This window comes from Melopsittacus undulatus, chromosome 1, assembly GCF_012275295.1.
Source record: "Melopsittacus undulatus isolate bMelUnd1 chromosome 1, bMelUnd1.mat.Z, whole genome shotgun sequence".
In the NCBI taxonomy this organism is placed as follows: domain Eukaryota; kingdom Metazoa; phylum Chordata; class Aves; order Psittaciformes; family Psittaculidae; genus Melopsittacus; species Melopsittacus undulatus.
The window spans coordinates 43,365,046-43,383,016 of NC_047527.1; the positions used below are offsets into that span (position 1 = coordinate 43,365,046).

Here is a 17,971-nt window from a genome sequence, read left to right on the forward strand (position 1 = left end):
TATCTAAATCCAAGGATTTGGGCTTGATACCTTCAGCCTAGTGTGACACAACAATTCCCTGTATCTGTGCCACCCATCTGTGCTTTAGTATTTTTGCCTTTAATACTGGCCTGTCTTCTTACAGTTGGGTCTCAGAATGTAAATCAGCTGAAAATGGGAAAATATTAAAGGAGGAATTAAAAAATACTAGAAGAGCAGTAGTAGCTCGAATAGCACTTGAGAAGTTCCATTTTCTGTAATGTGTTAAAAACATCTAATGCACTAAAATAGATTCTTAATGGTTTAAAGAAAATAATGTGCTTTTGGGGACTTAGAAAAGAAAAAGAAGCAAAAGCTCCATCATCGTCATCATCATCACTTGGGCAGAGACAGCAGTGGGTTTGCTTTCCAGGCTGCACCTTTTGTTCCCCAGACCAGAAGGGAATGGCAGCAATGCGGAAGCCGCAGTTTAGCTCCTGGGCACAATAGGATCCTTAATGCCAATTAAAAGGCAGACTTAATGACTACCAAAAGCAGCCCCCAAGCCAGGCCTCCTTAGCTAAAAAAAGATGGGAAAGCAACATGTTGTAGGAAATGATGGAATTTTGAAAATCCCATAAGAAACAGGGGAACACCCTTTGCTTTCCCTCCTGCATCGGCAGCTCTCACTCTGCTAAAAGAGAAGCCATATAAAGATACAGAGGAGTAACTGGTGCAACTGCCCCATTCTGAAAGTGGCTTTTAGCTAACTGGGGGATTGTTTGTGGTCAGTGTGTTATTTCTGACTAAAATGGCACTTCATAAAAAGAACAAATTGTTGGCAGCCACTGCTCTTTGAATTCTATTTCTAGTTCTAGTCTCTATTTCTGTTCCTCTCAGTTGCTTTTCTCCTAACAAATCAAACTTCAGGATTGCAGCAGGAAATTTAGATTTAACCTCAAGAGTCAATGTTTTGTCTCATGTCTGCTCTAATGTGATGCAGATGTTGGAACTGCTGTACGTAACTCAAGATTTTATTGAACTAGCCCTCCCTGCCTAATAGGAAACATAGCTAACCGGGGTGCACATTAAACACAGATCGCGCTGAAGGTACTAAGCATGGGAGTTTGGGAAATATAGCTACAAAATTCATTGGATATTCCTTCAGTTGCACGTCTTTCAGCTGCTGGATAAGGAGTTTCTGCCATGGTAAAGCATCAGGGTTCTTTATCTTACTTACTCTAAAAAGCAAAGCCAGGAAGTAAAAATGTGGTACCTGAAGTTGTTTGCAGGCTGCATAATCTTTTTTTCCTCCCAATTCTTTGATTCCCCCTCTTTAAAAGACAAACAGAAAAAAAATGGAGAAGTAGATGATCTCTCGTATCCCTTTTACTGCTCCTGTTTTCCAGCAACCCTCATCTCCTATTCTTGCCTGGGTTTTGAGTTTTCCTCCTCTTGAATTGCCCGTATGGCCAGAGCATGCTAAACACTTGGGTATGTCTTTGATGGGGACTGAATGGTAAATACCGACATTTCTCAGGACTCTGCTATGCCATGTTAGCCCCAGTACGAAGTCATCTGAAATTAGTTCTTTCCTCTGTTAGTTCTTATTTTTCCTTATTTCCAATAATTGTTTCTAATAATGAGATTAAAATTTGCTACTTTTCTATACAAACTGTGCACTATATTTCTTAAATGAGATTTTTTTAAGGTAAAACCAGAAGGTTTGCAACATCAGAGTGCTTTACTTGCGCATAACAAAATAGGAATTCTGTAGTAATGTAGTGCACCAAAACAATCCTCATGTCTTTTAATATAAAAGCTGGGCAGAACCATGTTACTTAGAGCAATCTCCAAGCAGCAAAGAGACCAGGGAAAAGCTCTTAATACACAGAAAATAGGGAAAAAACCCACAAACCAGAGTTCTGCATGGAAACAGAGATTAAGATATGATAAGAAAAGATATATAAGTCTTATATATCTTTTTACCCAGTTAGGCTGACGGATACTGTGGCTTTTTTGTTTAAACCTTGCACTTCCACTTCTTGCTGGAGGACTTCTTTGACCCTTAGGTGGACCAGTGTGGGTGTCAGACAGGGTGAAACTGGGTCTTCTGGCAGCTCAAGGGCTGCTGGCAGCTGTACTGGTAATACCAGCCCTGATGTAGATAGACACAGTATAATCAAGGGCAAGTTCCTTGTCCTGTATGGGTTAAGGCTGAGCTCCAGAAAGGTCACAGCTGTATTAAAATAATGTAGTAAACCCCCTCACTCATTCAAACGATGGCTGTATCACAGAAATTAACTCATTTCAGCTGCTGTGTCAGCAAAGCAGATCTTTAGTTTAACCTTAGTATATTGAACTATAAACCTATTATTTCCCCAGTAATATGGGCAGCTCTGTTTGAGGTTAATTGCCTTTATATATTCCACTGCAAGGTTTTTGGTGGAATTTCTTTCCTATAGGAACAGAGAGCAGCTTATACAAAATGGGGCCATGTTGTTTCTTGGGCCCAGCAGAGGAACCTGTCTGACAAATAATTGATCCTACCTACTAACTACATCAGAATGAAAAAAGTGTCATTCATGACTCAGGAAAATCAGTACCAGCTGCTGTTTCTAGCAGCTAACTTTTGGAAGAATGAGAAGGGTTTCATTATTGCCTCAAGCCTCCAAACTCAGTTTGTATCCAGTAATGAGTACAGGAATACCGAGTCATTTTTAAAATAGCACACTAATTCTGTTACTGTATGAGAAAGCTCTGAGGTGATCAATGTAGCAGAGCTGTCTCTCATTACATATCAATCTTTTTCTCTTCCAGGTTTCAGTTTATTTCTTTCATTTCCACAAACACTATACAACATTTACAGGTAAGTGAATTAGCATTAAATGAATTCTATTCCCTCCCATTTAATTACATATATTTAGTGGTTTCCTCACTTGAGAAATAAATGTAATGCTTGACGTAGCCTAGCTTCTTTCAGCCAGATGCTGTCCTGATAATGTAGTAAAAGAGTTTTCTGGTCAATTTTTTGAACCTGAGTGGTTTCTTTTCCATGTTTGTAACTCCTTTTCCCTTCACTTGCCATTCTCCAGGCAGTCTCAGACTGATGAAAGCTCTGTAGTTACAATCAGTCCATTTTATTTGCAGTCAAATGTGACTTTAACTTCTACCTGTGCTAGGTGAAATTCTGTAGCTGGTCACCCTGCACTCCATGAACTACTTTCTTGTCTTCCAGACCCTTCCATAAAACTCTCCTCTGTATGAAGTCTGCACATAATTGCTGTCAGATACAAGCTAGGCAGGTGGCAAGCTGTGATTACATCTCAGTGCTGGCTTGCTGCACCTGGGAATTTTATACATGGCTAGTTTATACTCTGACGGCCTATTTTTATTAATGCTGCCTGCATTGCACTAGTATTTGCTAGCTCATTTCCCTCATCTGTCACATCAGGTCTCTCAGGTCCTAAGTGTCCTGGAGGAGGGACTGTCACTGCCTGTCTTCAGGAATTAGTGGGAATTAATATGAAGACTTAAATTTTAGAGAGACTATAAGACAATAACACATCACTCCTACACAGCCCTTTTCACATTGCAGCACTCATTGTAGTTAATAAAAACATGAATAACCCCATTTTGGGGCAGGAAGAGTGGAGAGCCAGATGTGGGGAGGAAAGGCTGAGGACTGGCAGAAAGGCTGAGAAGCTGTAGGAGGGTGCTGGTGACCAGTGATGCAAGGGACTCTGGTTCAGGGAAGGCTGGGAGAAGGAGGGAAACACCTTGGGCATGGCAGTCAGTGGCTAACGGCACTTAACCAGTTGAACATTTAGTATCTGCTTTCTTTTCTCTCATGTCAGGACTTCTTAGTGTTTTCCTTTTCAAGTCATCATTCGACACAGTTTCTCTCAACCCTTCCGGTGGGTTTATGATTCCTCTGAACAGAAGAGCACAGTAATTTTAAACATCCGGTTAGGTTTGCTCAAAGGATGCATGCACAAACTGTTTGGTGATGAGGGATTTGAGTTTTCCAGTCATCTCCTCAGTTTCCTCATCCTGCTGCCTGTTCTCAGTTGCTATTTTATCAGAAGAATAGTCTTTTTTGGAATGAGAAAGATCTGAATTGTTTTTTTTGTCTAGATGTTTCTATAAATACAATTGTTCAGAGATTTTAAACCGGACATTTCCTAGTACACAGAATTGCTCTTCTGAGCTATTTGTATGAAGAAATGGTTCAATGGTAGTGACCTTTAATAAATTAAAACTCCTAATCCTTTTGTAATCTCTCAGTGAGTTTTGCCTGAGTGAAAAAGATACAAGATACACAAAAGAGCCGTTGATCTTAGAGTTATCTTTTTCCTAGCTGACAGAAAATAGCCATTTACTACCTTTATTAGTACTACCTTTAGAAGACAGCTTAAAACAGCCAAGAAAACACAATGAATCATAAATTTTCCTGTACTCTAATTAGCAAAAAAAGCCTCCCCTTTAGGCTACACTTTGGCAACACTACAGGATTGTCTGGCAGCAACACCTGAAGATCTAAACAACAGCAACGTGTGCCAGCCACGTGCTTGACTCTGTTGCCATTGAAAACATGGGGGATATTGAGGGAAGTAATTCAATATCTCATGTCAGAAGTTTCATCCTCTAAAAAGATACATATTTTGAATTCACAGCAAGCCTGCATGCTGTGCATTTGGATGACAACTACAACACAGTACTGCAGCTCATTTTGTGTTAAGCTTAGCGATCCATTGCCAGGCAATGATGAGTGTGTGTGTGAAGCTGACCAGAAGCCATGTGAATAAACCAATATAACTTCACTCCAGAAACAAATGTTACTTGAATATCCTACAGTTTCTCAGAAAATACCTGGGTATGCAGCATTTTTGCACAGGTAGTTGTGCTGCAAGATGAATTCTTGGGCTGAGTTTAGCTCCTGTACGGAAATAGAATGGATGCATTTTCTTACTCCATAAAACCATTGTATTTATTTACAGAGCACATTTGAAGAAAACACTGAGGAATAACTCATTGTATGAAGGACTCCTACCTCTTGTGTCACCTCTGTTGCTGTTCATGCTTCTTACAGTCTGGGTGGCTTTATCTCCAGTCGACATATTAGCAAAGCAACCAAGATTGTTTTTATGGATGGTTGGGGTTGCTTTCTCAAATGTGATTGTAAGTATGTTTATTAGTGGTGGTGGTATTATTTAGAGACTGCTTTCTAGTTTTACGTGAACAAAGAGAAGGGAACAGAAACTGTGGCTAAAACTGAGCAGAATCACATGGCTCTTCTACCTCTGAGTAGACTGCAGTTTATTAGGTAGTAAGTGCAATGCATATTCTTTAGGACTTGGTCTTTTTTCTTTTACCATAACATCTACTGCAGTATTAGAGGCTCATGTGAATTAAAAATGTATGTGTGTTGGCTGAAATTTTCAACATTTTAGAAGCAAGCATTAAAAATGTATGGGTGTTAGTTGGGATTTGTAGCATTTTAAAAATTAAAACCAAGCTTGTATTTCCTTTCACTTCCTCTGGTCCCTTATACGTGTTTCCTCCAGTGTCAGTAAGGCATAGCAATGCTTTTCTTCTCCATGATAGTCTAACATTGGGTTTCTATTATCTGTTCTGTAGACTGAATTACAAGACGCTCAGACCTTACTTTGAGATTAACTCATAAGAGCAAGTCTCAGAAATATCCAAGTCTGAGCAAATCACCACAGCACAACTGTCACAGCTCCCACTTAGGAAGAAGCTCACAGGGGCACGTGTTTGGGTGCAGGAGGAGGGGATGTAGCGGGTAAGTAAGTCCTGCAAAAGGGACCTTCAGCCATCCCTGTAGCAGGAGCACAGTGGATGACATGGTAGCTGACTGATGAGCTGGGACAGCTCAGACACAGGAGATACTTCATTAGGAGCCTCCCAGGGGGAGATGGTAAGAGAGAAGACACTAAGGATCTACCGGGAGCACAGACCACAGCTGCTAGAGGTTTAAATTCAGCACAGCCAGAATAGCATTGCAAACCATAGGTGAGGTAGATGGAAAAGCACATCCCATCCCAAGGGCATAGTCCCATAGCCTTACCTCTTCTTTCCAGTCTGCCTCTCCAGACTCCTGTGCTTTCATCTCCTAATGCTGTTTTTGCCTCATTTGTAGTGTCAGTCAGTGCTTCAGGGCCAGGGGGAATAAGGAACTGAGGGAGGAGCACAGAGTATAATCCCATTTTGCAGTCCTGTGATACGCTGAAAGTGAACTGCTCCAAGTACCAATAAGGAATTGAATTGAGCATTGTACTTCCCATGGTGTAATAATGGTAAAAAAAGGTGAAATCCAGCCTCTGTGTGGGTGCAATTATTCAGCCAGAGAAGTTATAGTGTACAGATTGCTTTATCAATTCCTGATACCCCCTGCAATGATTCCCAAAGGACTCATAAAAACAGTATTATTAAAGAAAAAACCAAAATACTGATAATGCTTTGTAAGAAGAGCTATTGACACCAGGTACCAATGGTCACTGCTTGCATTACTGATAGGTAATCATGTTTTTATGGCTTATCTTTGCATTCTTCAGCTTCCACAACACAGGTAGTAAAGATAGTATTTTTTTGCCTATGGTCAGACTCCTACTGCTGCTGTCACAGGGTTTCAGGCACTGCACAGGGAATTAATTAATGATTTTTCACTCTTCTACAGCTTCCAGAAAGCATAAAATCCTTTTCCAACCACATTTAATCTTTAAGTGAAACTTACATTGATAAATATTTCACATGTCTAAATACCTTTTTGGTTTTTTGGTAAAGGGCGTTTTGTACATGAGACACATTTCTTAAGGAGTCTAAACCAGGTAAAACACCCATGTGTGCTTAACTGGTTTTAAAAATGTGAACTTAGACTGAGTTAATCTCATTACATTTCAAGAATTCAGTAAAATTAAGCTGACTGCTTTCAGTTAAACCATGCACCATGTATTGTATTCATTTTTTTTCTCTTTTCTGAATGGGATCCCTTTCTCTGCACCCCCAGCTCTACCTCCAGGGAGTCCGCTGCCATGATTGAGCCAGGGAAATGATGGTTTAGCACATGGAGAAGTGCTAGAAAAGAAAACCAGGGTTTAAAAGTGGCATATATTACCTTCCCTCCCTTCTATACAATGAATCAGAATGTATTTCTGTCACACCAGCTCATTGAAATACCAATACACTCTCACAGTGATTAAGTGATAGCACATTTGATTTGGCATCACAGCTTCATGAGCCCGTGTGGAAACATGAGGTAGCAAACAAATTCCCTTTTTGTAAAGATGCATTTCAGCTTATAAAACAAAGTGTGTAAAAACACTGTCTCCAGGAAAGAAGTGTGTATGTTAGATTATTTGTAATGAAGTCCTTTAAGACTCTGGGGGATGGATACCTTAGAGCAGCCTTCTGCTACCTAAAGAGGGCATACAAGAAAGCTAGAGAGGGACTTCTTACAAGGCATGTAGTGACAGGACAAAGGAGAACAGATTTAAACTGAAAGAGGGTATATTTAGAGTAAACATTAGGAAGAAGCTCTTCCCTGTGGGGGTGGTGAGACACTGGCACAGGTTGCCCAGAGAAGCTGTGACTGGCCCATCCCTGGCAGTGTTCAAGGCCAGGTTGGACATGGGCTTTGAGCAACCTGGCCTAGTGTGAGGTGCCCATGGCAGGATGTTGGAACTGGATGATGTTTAAGGTCCCTTCCAACCCAAACCAATCTGTGAGTCTATGATGATTCACAGTGAGGCACAGAGGGGTATCTATAGTAGTCTTCTCACCAGAAACAAGCCCCATTTTGAACTCAAGCTTTGTTTTCCTCTTATCAGAAGCAATCTGCAGAGAAAACAGATGTGCTTTTGCCTAGACCCTGGGCTAACCCAGTGCTTCTCACCTGGCTCTTTTTGTTCCGACAGTGCAAGGTGATCATCTGTCAGATGAGCAGCACCCAGCCGGAGCTTTTCCACTGGTTCCTTTTCCCACTGGCACTGGTGGTATATGCAGCCATCTCTGGGCTGCTGGGCTGGATGGAAGAAGCCGTACTTGCTGTGTTCACCGTGCTGGTCACGGCTGCCCATGTGCACTATGGTGTCTGTGTGGTGAGTGGCTGTGGGAGAACTGCACTGAACTGGGAGGAAGATGGGGTCTGGGAATGGTTTCTGTCTAGCTGGTGCAGTGATGTGGGAGTCCGGATGCTGTTATGGTTGGGTTGTTTTTAACGTGTATTGTTTTGTTTAGTCTGAGGTTTGAAAGTCACTTTACTGCAGGCAGTGCCTTCTCACACATACAGAAACTTCAGTGACTTACATTATTCCAGTGTAGCCGACTGGTTTTGGCTTTAAAGCCGTCACAGTCAGAATATTTATGGGCTGGTTTTTACGCAGTGGTTGACTCATGTGGCATGAATGATCCCATCTCTTTTTTCCCTTTCTTCTTCCTGAGGTTATTTGACAGAAAAAAAGTAGGAAGCTAAGATGCAAAGTGCCATGAATAGAATTCATAAAATCAGGTTAACTTTGCTTTGACTCTGCAAGCAAAATAGATGTCCCAATTTTTATTCTTTTATTGGCCCTCTGTTAGCATTTTTCAGCCTGGAGACATGAATGAGACATTTGGTCTTAGCAGTGCATTTTTATGCCTGCTAGATACCAGTTTTGTCATTTATTGTCATCTGGATTACTGCTTAAACTCCGTTTCCCTCAGATAATGCCCTCTTTTTTAAAGAGTATTGTCAAACTACCCTTAGGAAAGTGTCTTAATGGAGGGTTTGCTTTTAGATGAAACACATTGTATGGGAAAGGTCTCATTTCACAGGAAGTTGATCAGCATTTTTTTTAGATACACCTCTGGGATGTAAGGATTTTTCTTTGAAAGAAGCCTTTTGTTAGCAGACATCAGCATCATTGTAGATTTTACCTCAGCATCAATACAGACCAGTCAGTGGAGGTCAGAATGCATACACCTGGTCAAAATTCGCTATTGACTGAGGTGGCCTAGCTCCACCACAGTTTATGTTATCTGTGAATCTGGTCCATGGTGACTTCACTTCCCATCAGTGTGCTGCAAGGGAAATGTAAAGACCTGAGTTCTTTGTAAGTCCCTATGTATTTGAAGGTCTCCAGGTATGCAAGGAACATGGTCAGGTTCTCCTCTTTCTGACCAGGAGAAGAGAGATGGTGAATAGTGAAGCATATCAAAACTGGTTGCTAATCTCTGCAATTCCTCTTTAGGGGAGGCAGCTGAGTGACCACTTGAACATTTACATCTTTTCCCTGAAGAAACGTGTCCAGGAGTGAACACCTGCACTACAAGCAGACTGTAATACTTGACACGGAGATTTGCAACTCTTCTGATGTGATTGATACACAGTTGGAATTAATCTGATTAAAATAACCAAAGAATAGATACATCTGGGTATCCAAACCACTGCGACAATGAGCTATGCAGCAAGATGCTTCATCTCAGAGGAAGGCTCCTGTCCAGCACAGAAGTGTTTACCAAGTTCTCCTGCTGCTAGTATTTTCTTCAGCAATGTTGTGTTACTACCCTCTCTGAAGCTTTTGTCTTCCTCCTCCTTGCCACTGTGTCCAAAGTCCTGGATAAATCCATGTCAGGTTCCATGAGATCCTTGATGGTTTATAACCAGCACTGTTTTTTCCCAGCCTAGTCACCAGTGGGACCCTGGCAATGCAAATGTTCCCTGGATGTCCTTCCCACTCAGACATCTGTGCCTGCTTCATTTTCCATATTGATTTTCTCACAACTCATTTCTTCCATACAACCTCCTGAAGGGCTTACACACATTCAGGCTTCCCCTCACCTCAGATGAATGTGTGAAGAAAAGATAATGAGCTCAGAAAGCTATGGGTACAGTGAAGTGTTTTTGAAACCTATGGGTTTTTTCTTCCCTAGCATTAAGATGAATCTCAGCTGACCTGTATCTGTCAGAAGTGCAGGCTCCTTACAGCAGCACCTGGACTTCATGCTTATTTTCTAGGCAGTAACAAGCACATTGTTGGTATTTCAGTAGCTACAAGCAATACAACCCTACAAAGGTAACCAGCTGAGAATAAATCTGGCCAAAAAATTTTAGAAGATTCTCATACTTCACTGCAGAACTAATTAGTCAAATATCATGTATGAATGCAAAACACAAAGCAAATCATTCGTTGCCTTTGTGTTTGAAGCAAATTCTTGTGGTTTTAGATAATGGGGGAAAAAAAGGCAAGAAAGGCTTTTTTTTTAAACATTACATGTTTACATGCAGATGCAAACCACTTGCTTCATTTATAATATATGTAGGTTTTCTGCATGCCTTGGAGGAAGGAGGAAGAATTTAAGTTTCATCTCTTTTCATACACTGCTCTAGCCAGAGGGACTTTGTGGCCTTGAAGCACTAATGAAACAATCTGCCCACTTCCCACAAGGTAAGCATTAGATTACATTTCTTGCACAGAGGGATGTGATTGATGGACTGGCATGTTTATTAACTAGTTAACTATCTCGCTTGCCAGAAGCTGGGCAGAAGCGTAGTTGTTGGGCTGCTGAGCCTAAAGTTCACCTTTTTCAGTTCTTAGACCATTTCTCTGGCTCTATCACTCACCTTATCATTTTTCCCCAATTAATATACCCTTACATCAGTGGCTCTTATTAATATTTTAGCTGAACACTGACTTGCCATATTTTTGTACAATTTCATAGCTTTCAATTTAAAATTGAACAGCTTCAGTTTAAGTTCCATCTGCCTGTTAGAGCAGTTGATCTACCACATCAGTTGAGCTGATTTCCCATGGTAACCCTTACGACAGGGACCAGGGGACAGGCCTGCACATCAGCTTCCCCTCTTCACAAAGCAGAAGATTCAAACCAACTTCCAAAGGTTCTTATGGTTTGAAAACACACATGTTCCACCTAGTAAACGATCATGCTGAGGGTCCCATCCCCTACTACACCCACACACTACAGTCACAGTTCAAGCAGCTTAAAGCTCGAGTTAAGCAGAGGACACAGGTCATCCTGTTAATGCTGATTTGGAGCTTTTGCAGAGCCCTGCAGGGAAGGGAGGCTCCTGCACCCTCCAGCACCACTGTGGTCCAGCTGCAGGACTGAGACAAAGAGAGGGGTCTTCCAGCCTTCCTCCTCACTGGTCAGGTGATCATGCATGATGCTCAGGGAGTGTGGGGTTTCCACACTGGTGCTCCCTGTCTGCCCAAGGACTCTTTTTCTTAGAGAAAGCCTGACAGCTGTTTATTTAATAGGCAGTTAATTAAACTGGTTATCATAGGCAGTTCTGTGTTTGAAGGGGAACAAGTTTAATAGAGACATATACCCAGCAATCCGTTTGATGGAGTCATATACTACATCCAATACCACCTATGATGCCCCAAAAGTCTCACCTATTTCAGCAGTTTATATGTAACCCATCCATCAAAAGTGTTCAGAGGAAGTCCTGACTAGAAAAGAATTAGAATACAATAAACAAAAATACCTCTGGATTGAATGTGGTTGTACTGGAGGCACTCTGTGGGCAGAGCTTCCTTTTCCCTCTGTCTTGCACTTACTTAGGAAACAGTTGGAAATAAGGTTTCCAGAAGCTGCACAATCTGATGCACTGTAATGGAGTATTTTGAATATATTTCATTAAATGAAATGATAAAACTTGAACTGCCACAACTTGCCTGCACTTGTACCTTTCTAAAGAGAAATACAGTATCACTTTCAAAGGAAATTAAGCTCCAGCCAGCTTTCTCACAACTTTCTTTTCCCTTTTTGAAACAACTTGTCACTACAATCTCTATAAAGACAAGTATAAAAAGACAGTGTGTACTGCACAGTGTATATATTGAATTGTTAGCCATCTGAGATGGTAACTGGTTCAATGAATGGGAATAAAAATGCTTTGTTCATAGGACAGCATGGTCACAGATTTATTCTGCAAAGTCAGATAATGGTACCTACATGACCTAACAGTCGCAACATTAGGGCAGACAGTTTTCAACTATTTGAAAGTAAATAACTGGAAAGTAAGTAACGTTTTTATGCTGGGGATCAGCACTAGCCCAAAGACATGCTTCCCCCCTTGTCTTATACAAAGCAACCAAACTAGGGCTGCTCTTCCAGGTTTGAGAGCCTGGGTTGGAAACGGGCTCTTCTGGTTCTGGCTTTATCCTTCACCCTCTCCATCAGAAACCTTCCCTAAGTGGTGATGGGCAGTGTTCACCCCCAGCCCCAGGGATAGCTGAAGGCAGCAGACGGGCCTAGGCTGATCTTTTAGTAGTAGAGTACAACCAGATAGCTTCAATGACAGAAAGAGGTCCTGACCCAAGGCTCAAAGCCCTGGAGTGTTAGCAGCAACTACTTGCAGCAATATTGCTTCATGCTACAAAAGACCTGTAAGAACTACAACCGAGTTTCACCCTTTTCTTCCAAAACCCTAATTTTTTTAGCCTGCAGTGAAAGTGACTTCTGCACTACACTGAAGAGTCATCCCTGAATGCTTGGCCATTGCAAGAAAAGTCCATTGGGAGCTTAAGTTGCTGTAGTTCTCTCCACCTCCTGGCTACTGCAAGTTTTGCTTTTGCTGTATCAAAACTGAGACACAAGAGATTTAGTACTCAAATCGGAAGGCATTTACCATAAAGAATAATATTCTGTTTATATGCACATACATTCTCATTTTTGATTTGCAGAAGGGGGTACAGTTGCTGAGCTCTTGGGGAAGCAAACACTACCTACACACATTGAATAAGTGTGTAGTTTTTCAAAGCAGCTGCCTTTTTCTTCCTGGTCCCATATGCAGTCACTAATGAAGAAAAGAATACGTATTAAAGCAGAAAAGTATTATTTTAGAATGTTGTGAATAGTCTCTAGAGCTAGACAGATTTTAACATATATTTTTTTATTAAATATGTAAAAAGATAAACGCAAGTTATTCACATATTCAGACAAAAATCTACTCTACCATGCGACAATCTGTGGATAATGTAAAACGACTGATACATCCAAATAAGACTTTTTTGTATCTATTATGCCATTACTTATCTATTTATAATTAATACATATGTTTACATTCCTTTCAGTTTACATTTAATATATAACCAAAGCTTTATGGTGTGCTATTTAGTAAATGTAATTACAAATGCATATTAAAACCATAACAGAAGAATGGGTTACTCACAGGGGGTGGGAGGAGAAGGACAACTCTTTCCCCTTTCAGAGCATTGCTTGCCCTTCAGCACAGCCCAATTTTCTAGTGCCCACAAGGTATTTTACCGCCCTGGTTCCCTACATCAGTCACTCCCCCCCCTTGATACAAGCAGTGAGAGGGTGATGGTCTTCGGACCAGAAATAGGATATAAGGAATTTTCAGCAGATGAAGTTCAGCTTTTTAGAACTGTTATTATTGTTTAATATGTGCTCCAGAGAGAGAAAAGGAGAGGTGCACAACAGCCTGGCCATAAGCCCTCCAGGGAGCTCAGCAACCCCAACCATTCGCACCTTTAGAAATACATTTTATCTTCAAGTGCTCTCCATGCATCTGCTCAAGTATTAGCATGAAGGATGAACTGCAGTAAGTGGAGACTGGTGCTGATGGAATTAAGCTTATAAACTGATCCCAAACTCCTTGCCCCATCAGAAATCCCATACAGGTTAAAGGAGTCTGGAAAAAAAAATTAGTAACTGCTCTTCAACAGTATTATGAAGAACTACCGTTTATTACAATGACAATTGTAATAAGTACATATGTTCTAATAAACACAAATACAACAAAAATGACAATTCCCCCATTTGTGGTGATTCTTGGAAATGCTTATTTTGGAATATACACATTTTTTTAGAAACCAGACCTTGTTTGTAACCAATCAAGAAAGGAAAGGAAAGGAAATCGCTGGCCCGCAGGTTGCAGTACTTCCACTTCATCACTGGGTAGGACATGAGGCCAGTGCTGGATGGAGACAGGGCTGGGAAACCTTCAGCCTGCAGGGTCCAGAAACTCTTCTGCTGAGCAGGGGGAGGATCAAGGATCTGAAAATACCTGTTCTAGTGCTTAGCAGTATTTTATACGTTGTCTGTGGTGCGACTCACAACAGCAGGGTTCTCACATTTAGCCAAGAGCCACTTAGTTGCAGAAGATCGATTAGGAACAGAAAACTGCATGAGCATGTGTCTGTGTGCACCAGGGGGTTGATTAATTGAAAACCTCTCCATGGAAGCGTAAAGCTGGGAACTTACGCATTAGGAGCCTATGAAGGTCTAACATGATTTAGCTGTTCATTAGGCTTTGGAGTTTTCCAGTGACTGCTGATTGGGATGGGACTTCCATGTGCCTGCTAACTCAGTGTAACAATCCAGAACTAGGAAAATCAAGTGAAAGACCAAGAATACCAAGCATTAAATATTCAGAGAGACTACAATGCACAGTTTTACAAGAAAAATACAGAATGCTTTGCATACTTCAAGATACCTCTGTTTATAAAATACCATCATTTAGAACAGGGCAATGGGACAGCACTGGAAGGGAACACTCTGACTGCAGACATCTCCAGCGCAGACATGGTTCTGCACTGCACAGGCCTCACTGGAGGAAGGTTACCCAAGCATAGAACTGACTCTGTGCCCCTCGGTGAGCTAGGCCCCCTCCGATGTATGCTCTGTCTCCAGTAGGACCCCTCAACTGCCCCTCTGTGCTTCATAAGCAGCCTCAACACCCATGAAGTGTCCACTACTCACTCACAGAGAGTTCAGGGGGTTCAGGGCTAGTGCTGTTGCTGGTCTTTCCCCATGCTTTACACCAGCAAGGAAATTCCTGTCTTCTAACTTGCATGGCTGGGGCAGCAGAGCAGGAAGGACAGCAAGAAGAAATGGCTGGCCTACTTTGTCCTCTTCCGAGGGCTGGGAAGCCAAGTAGGACAGCAGAGATCATGTCCTGCAGCTACGCTTGTGTCAAGGAGATTTCTCGCCTCCATCAGCATTGAGCTGTGCAGAGGCAGAGCTGCAGCTGGAGGCTGGGACTGGATTCCTCAGGAAGGAAGAAAAGCTGGGAAACGTCTATTGACTAGGCAGGAAACTGGGAGGGTTTTCAAAAAACTCAAGTGGATGTCTGTTCCTCCAGAAATAAGCCAAAAAACATACCATGCAGCTTTCTAACAAGCGTTCTAACACAGGGGTTTAAATCTCTGCTAGTGAAACAGATGCTCTGCCTTGCATTTCATGAAGGCAGGAAAGGAATAAACGTGAGCAACACGAGCATTCTCCTCCACAACACATCTCATTGTTATGGCTTGATTATGACTTCCTCTGTATCCCTTTATTCCAATTGTTTGACCGAATTTATGCCCCAAGGCAGACGTACTAGAAAACGCGAAAGCACCACAAAGTGAGAGACACAGCTAGTGGTACGGTACTTCTTGCCACACAAAATGCCAATATAAATATGTTAGAACAAGTTACAAGTGTATCATACTTAAGACAAAAAAAAAAAGAAAAAAATAAATATATATATTTTTTTAAAGAGCAGAACAAATCTCAAGCAGCCAAGTGGTGAAGTTGCAGTGATGTACAGTAGGTGATGTAGCCCTACAACCTCTTGGGAAGATACACTGAAAGAAGATGTCTGCAAATGCATCTTGGCAAAGTATGGGTACAGAATGCGGTGGTTGGCTGGCACTCACTATGGTACATAAATGTTAACGGCAGACTGGGAGTGAACTGATTTCAAGTTTGAGGCCGCACATGTTCCATTCTCCAGAAGAAAGTTCTCACACAAAACGCAAATTGTCAGAGCCGCTGGGTGAGTCAGTACTCGTCCTGCTGCTGGGGCTGTTCATGGACTTGCTCTTCACCTTCATGCTCATCTGTGTGGCTCTCCTGCAGGGAGAAAAAAGGCCCCAAAACATTCTTCAACAGAAAGCAGTGCTCCTGTAATCTTGCCCCGCAGTGCTCGCCATAACCTAAAGCTTAACTTCTAATTTTCGTGCAGTTAAGTACAACATGAGCTGTTACCTGAGAAAAGCAGCATCTTGTAATATTACCATAACATGTATTTACTTTGCTTTTAATTAATGAACATGCAGTACTGATATTTCCCCAGAAAAAGTGTCAGTTTTCAACGTCACGGTGGATTAACTGTTCTGGTAAGTGAACGTTTTGCATCCCTAGACAGTGTATCACAGCATCCTGGTGTTCTCCCATTTTTAGTTTGTCCAAGGATCTCTGGATGCGTCTGCTTTAATTCTCACACAATCTTTGATCTAGGTTTATATCACTAAATGGAAAAGGCACTTTTGCTATTGCCTGCTTTAAAAATTAAACGCAGCCTCCTTTTTTAGGTAAGACTCACTACTTTCCCAAAATAATATACCCATGCTAATACAGACTGAGGTTCAAAGGTTATCAAAACAGTGTTTTTTAGCTGCATCCAGAAAATGTCACCAAAGAGTTGCAAACACATTTTCAGGGGGGAAAGGGGGGGAATAGTCAGTATTCAGTGATTTACAGAGCTACTGTTGAAAGCACTAATCACTAATAAACGTGTCCCTTGTGCAAACCTTAAGCACAGTATTTTGCAGAGCTGTGTCTCTGGATATACAGCCTCATTAGCAGAAGAATCCTTGACTGAAGGGAAGGCTGGACCCTCACTGATACCCATTTCAAACAACTTCTAAATTAGAGACAACAGACCTGGTATCTTGAGTTGACCTGGATGCTATCAGAGCTCAAGATGTCTGGCTGACTTCTGGATTCCTATCAAGCACAGCTGCATTTACAGCTTTCTTCTCTCAAGTGGCTTCCATCTTCCCAGTGCACAGTGCACTGAAAATATCCCCCATGTGTACTCTGCCTTCTGTTAGTAGACAGCTCCAAAGGAAAACTTTTCCAAGACATTGAGCTGCCATTCAAACTGCACCATCCCTCATGTGTTACCTCTGCAGAACTTGCCTGGCTCCCAGCAATTTTCTTTAGGAGCAAGCAGCTGGAACAGCAAACTTCAAAAATTCATCCTGCCAAGTTTTCAAATCTGAGGCAAAAGTTAAAGGAAAAGGGAGGCCATAATCTGAGCTTTCTCAGGACAGTTCAGAGCAGCTTACACAGTAAGAAAATTCCCTTCTGGCATAAAACCTTTCTAAAGGGCAAGAACAGGAGAAGAAGGTTCCTAACATTTGCTGATATGATAGAAATACTCAACTGTTTACTGCACAAAACCAGCTAAATTTCAGTTGAAAGCAAGGTTTCTGTCACTCAGGTGGTATTTTCAGGTAGATGCCATGTATGTCAATCAGCACAGCTGGAGTTTAGCACCTTACAGCCTCTTGGGGGAATGACGTCCTCAGTATACACGGTAGGTACATCACGTCAAAACCACTTTTTGAATAGTATCTAAAAATCACTTCTATGATGGGATGCAAGGGCACAGGAACTTTACAGAGAGAAGCTGACATCTGTGAGGTGGCATCACAGCCTTATAGGGTGAGAAAACTGAAGCTTGTTTAGCCACAGCAGGCTATGTGCCTGTCTCTCGTGACCATCCTTATGTGGTGAGGTGACCACCTCTGAAAAGCAACTGTTCCATAGGCTCTGTGTGCAGAGTCTGAGATAAACCTATTAGAAAGCCCACTCATGCAGACTTTATAGGTCATGTCTTTTCATGCATGTGATAGGAAAAGCCTAGTATGTGCGTGGTTTGGGAACCTACTCTGCAGCTCTGAAGAGTGATGGCTCCTCTCTAGCCAGGCTTACCTTTGATGGAAATGGTAAATCTTAATGGGACTACCTCAGAGGTTGTTGTGAGACTTGGACATGTGCTTTTCAGTATGTACAGCTTGTATAAATACATGAAATGGGAAAGACAAGAGTCACTACGTTCAATTACCTTGGGACTATGGAATCTCCCTGAATAGCATCCCCTAATAAGGAAAGCAGTGGAAGATCTATTTAGAACATTTATTTCTGGCCTGGATCACACAACCATGGCCATCTCAGTCTCCCACAACGA

The 17,971-nt window shown here is 41.7% G+C and overlaps 2 protein-coding genes across 5 annotated transcripts in view; one reads left to right on the forward strand and one right to left on the reverse strand.

Annotated features, from left to right (window-relative positions):
• The window catches only part of LOC101869397 (ethanolaminephosphotransferase 1-like), a 52,489-nt gene extending 40,693 nt beyond the window's left edge, over positions 1-11,796 (forward strand). Inside the window, exons 7-10 of the mRNA XM_005153552.3 lie at positions 2,779-2,827; positions 4,959-5,139; positions 7,896-8,078; positions 9,210-11,796. Of these exons, the coding sequence (XP_005153609.3) occupies positions 2,779-2,827; positions 4,959-5,139; positions 7,896-8,078; positions 9,210-9,275 (479 nt within the window). The 3' untranslated portion in view covers positions 9,276-11,796. The remainder of the gene's footprint in view (positions 1-2,778; positions 2,828-4,958; positions 5,140-7,895; positions 8,079-9,209) is intronic.
• A 1,060-nt stretch (positions 11,797-12,856) lies between these two features.
• The window catches only part of MAPRE2 (microtubule associated protein RP/EB family member 2), a 94,926-nt gene continuing 89,811 nt past the window's right edge, over positions 12,857-17,971 (reverse strand). For all 4 annotated transcript variants that reach the window (XM_031052993.2, XM_005153551.3, XM_034061280.1 and 1 more), the window contains one exon: positions 12,857-15,846. In XM_031052993.2, the coding sequence (XP_030908853.1) occupies positions 15,775-15,846 (72 nt within the window). In that variant the 3' untranslated portion in view covers positions 12,857-15,774. The remainder of the gene's footprint in view (positions 15,847-17,971) is intronic.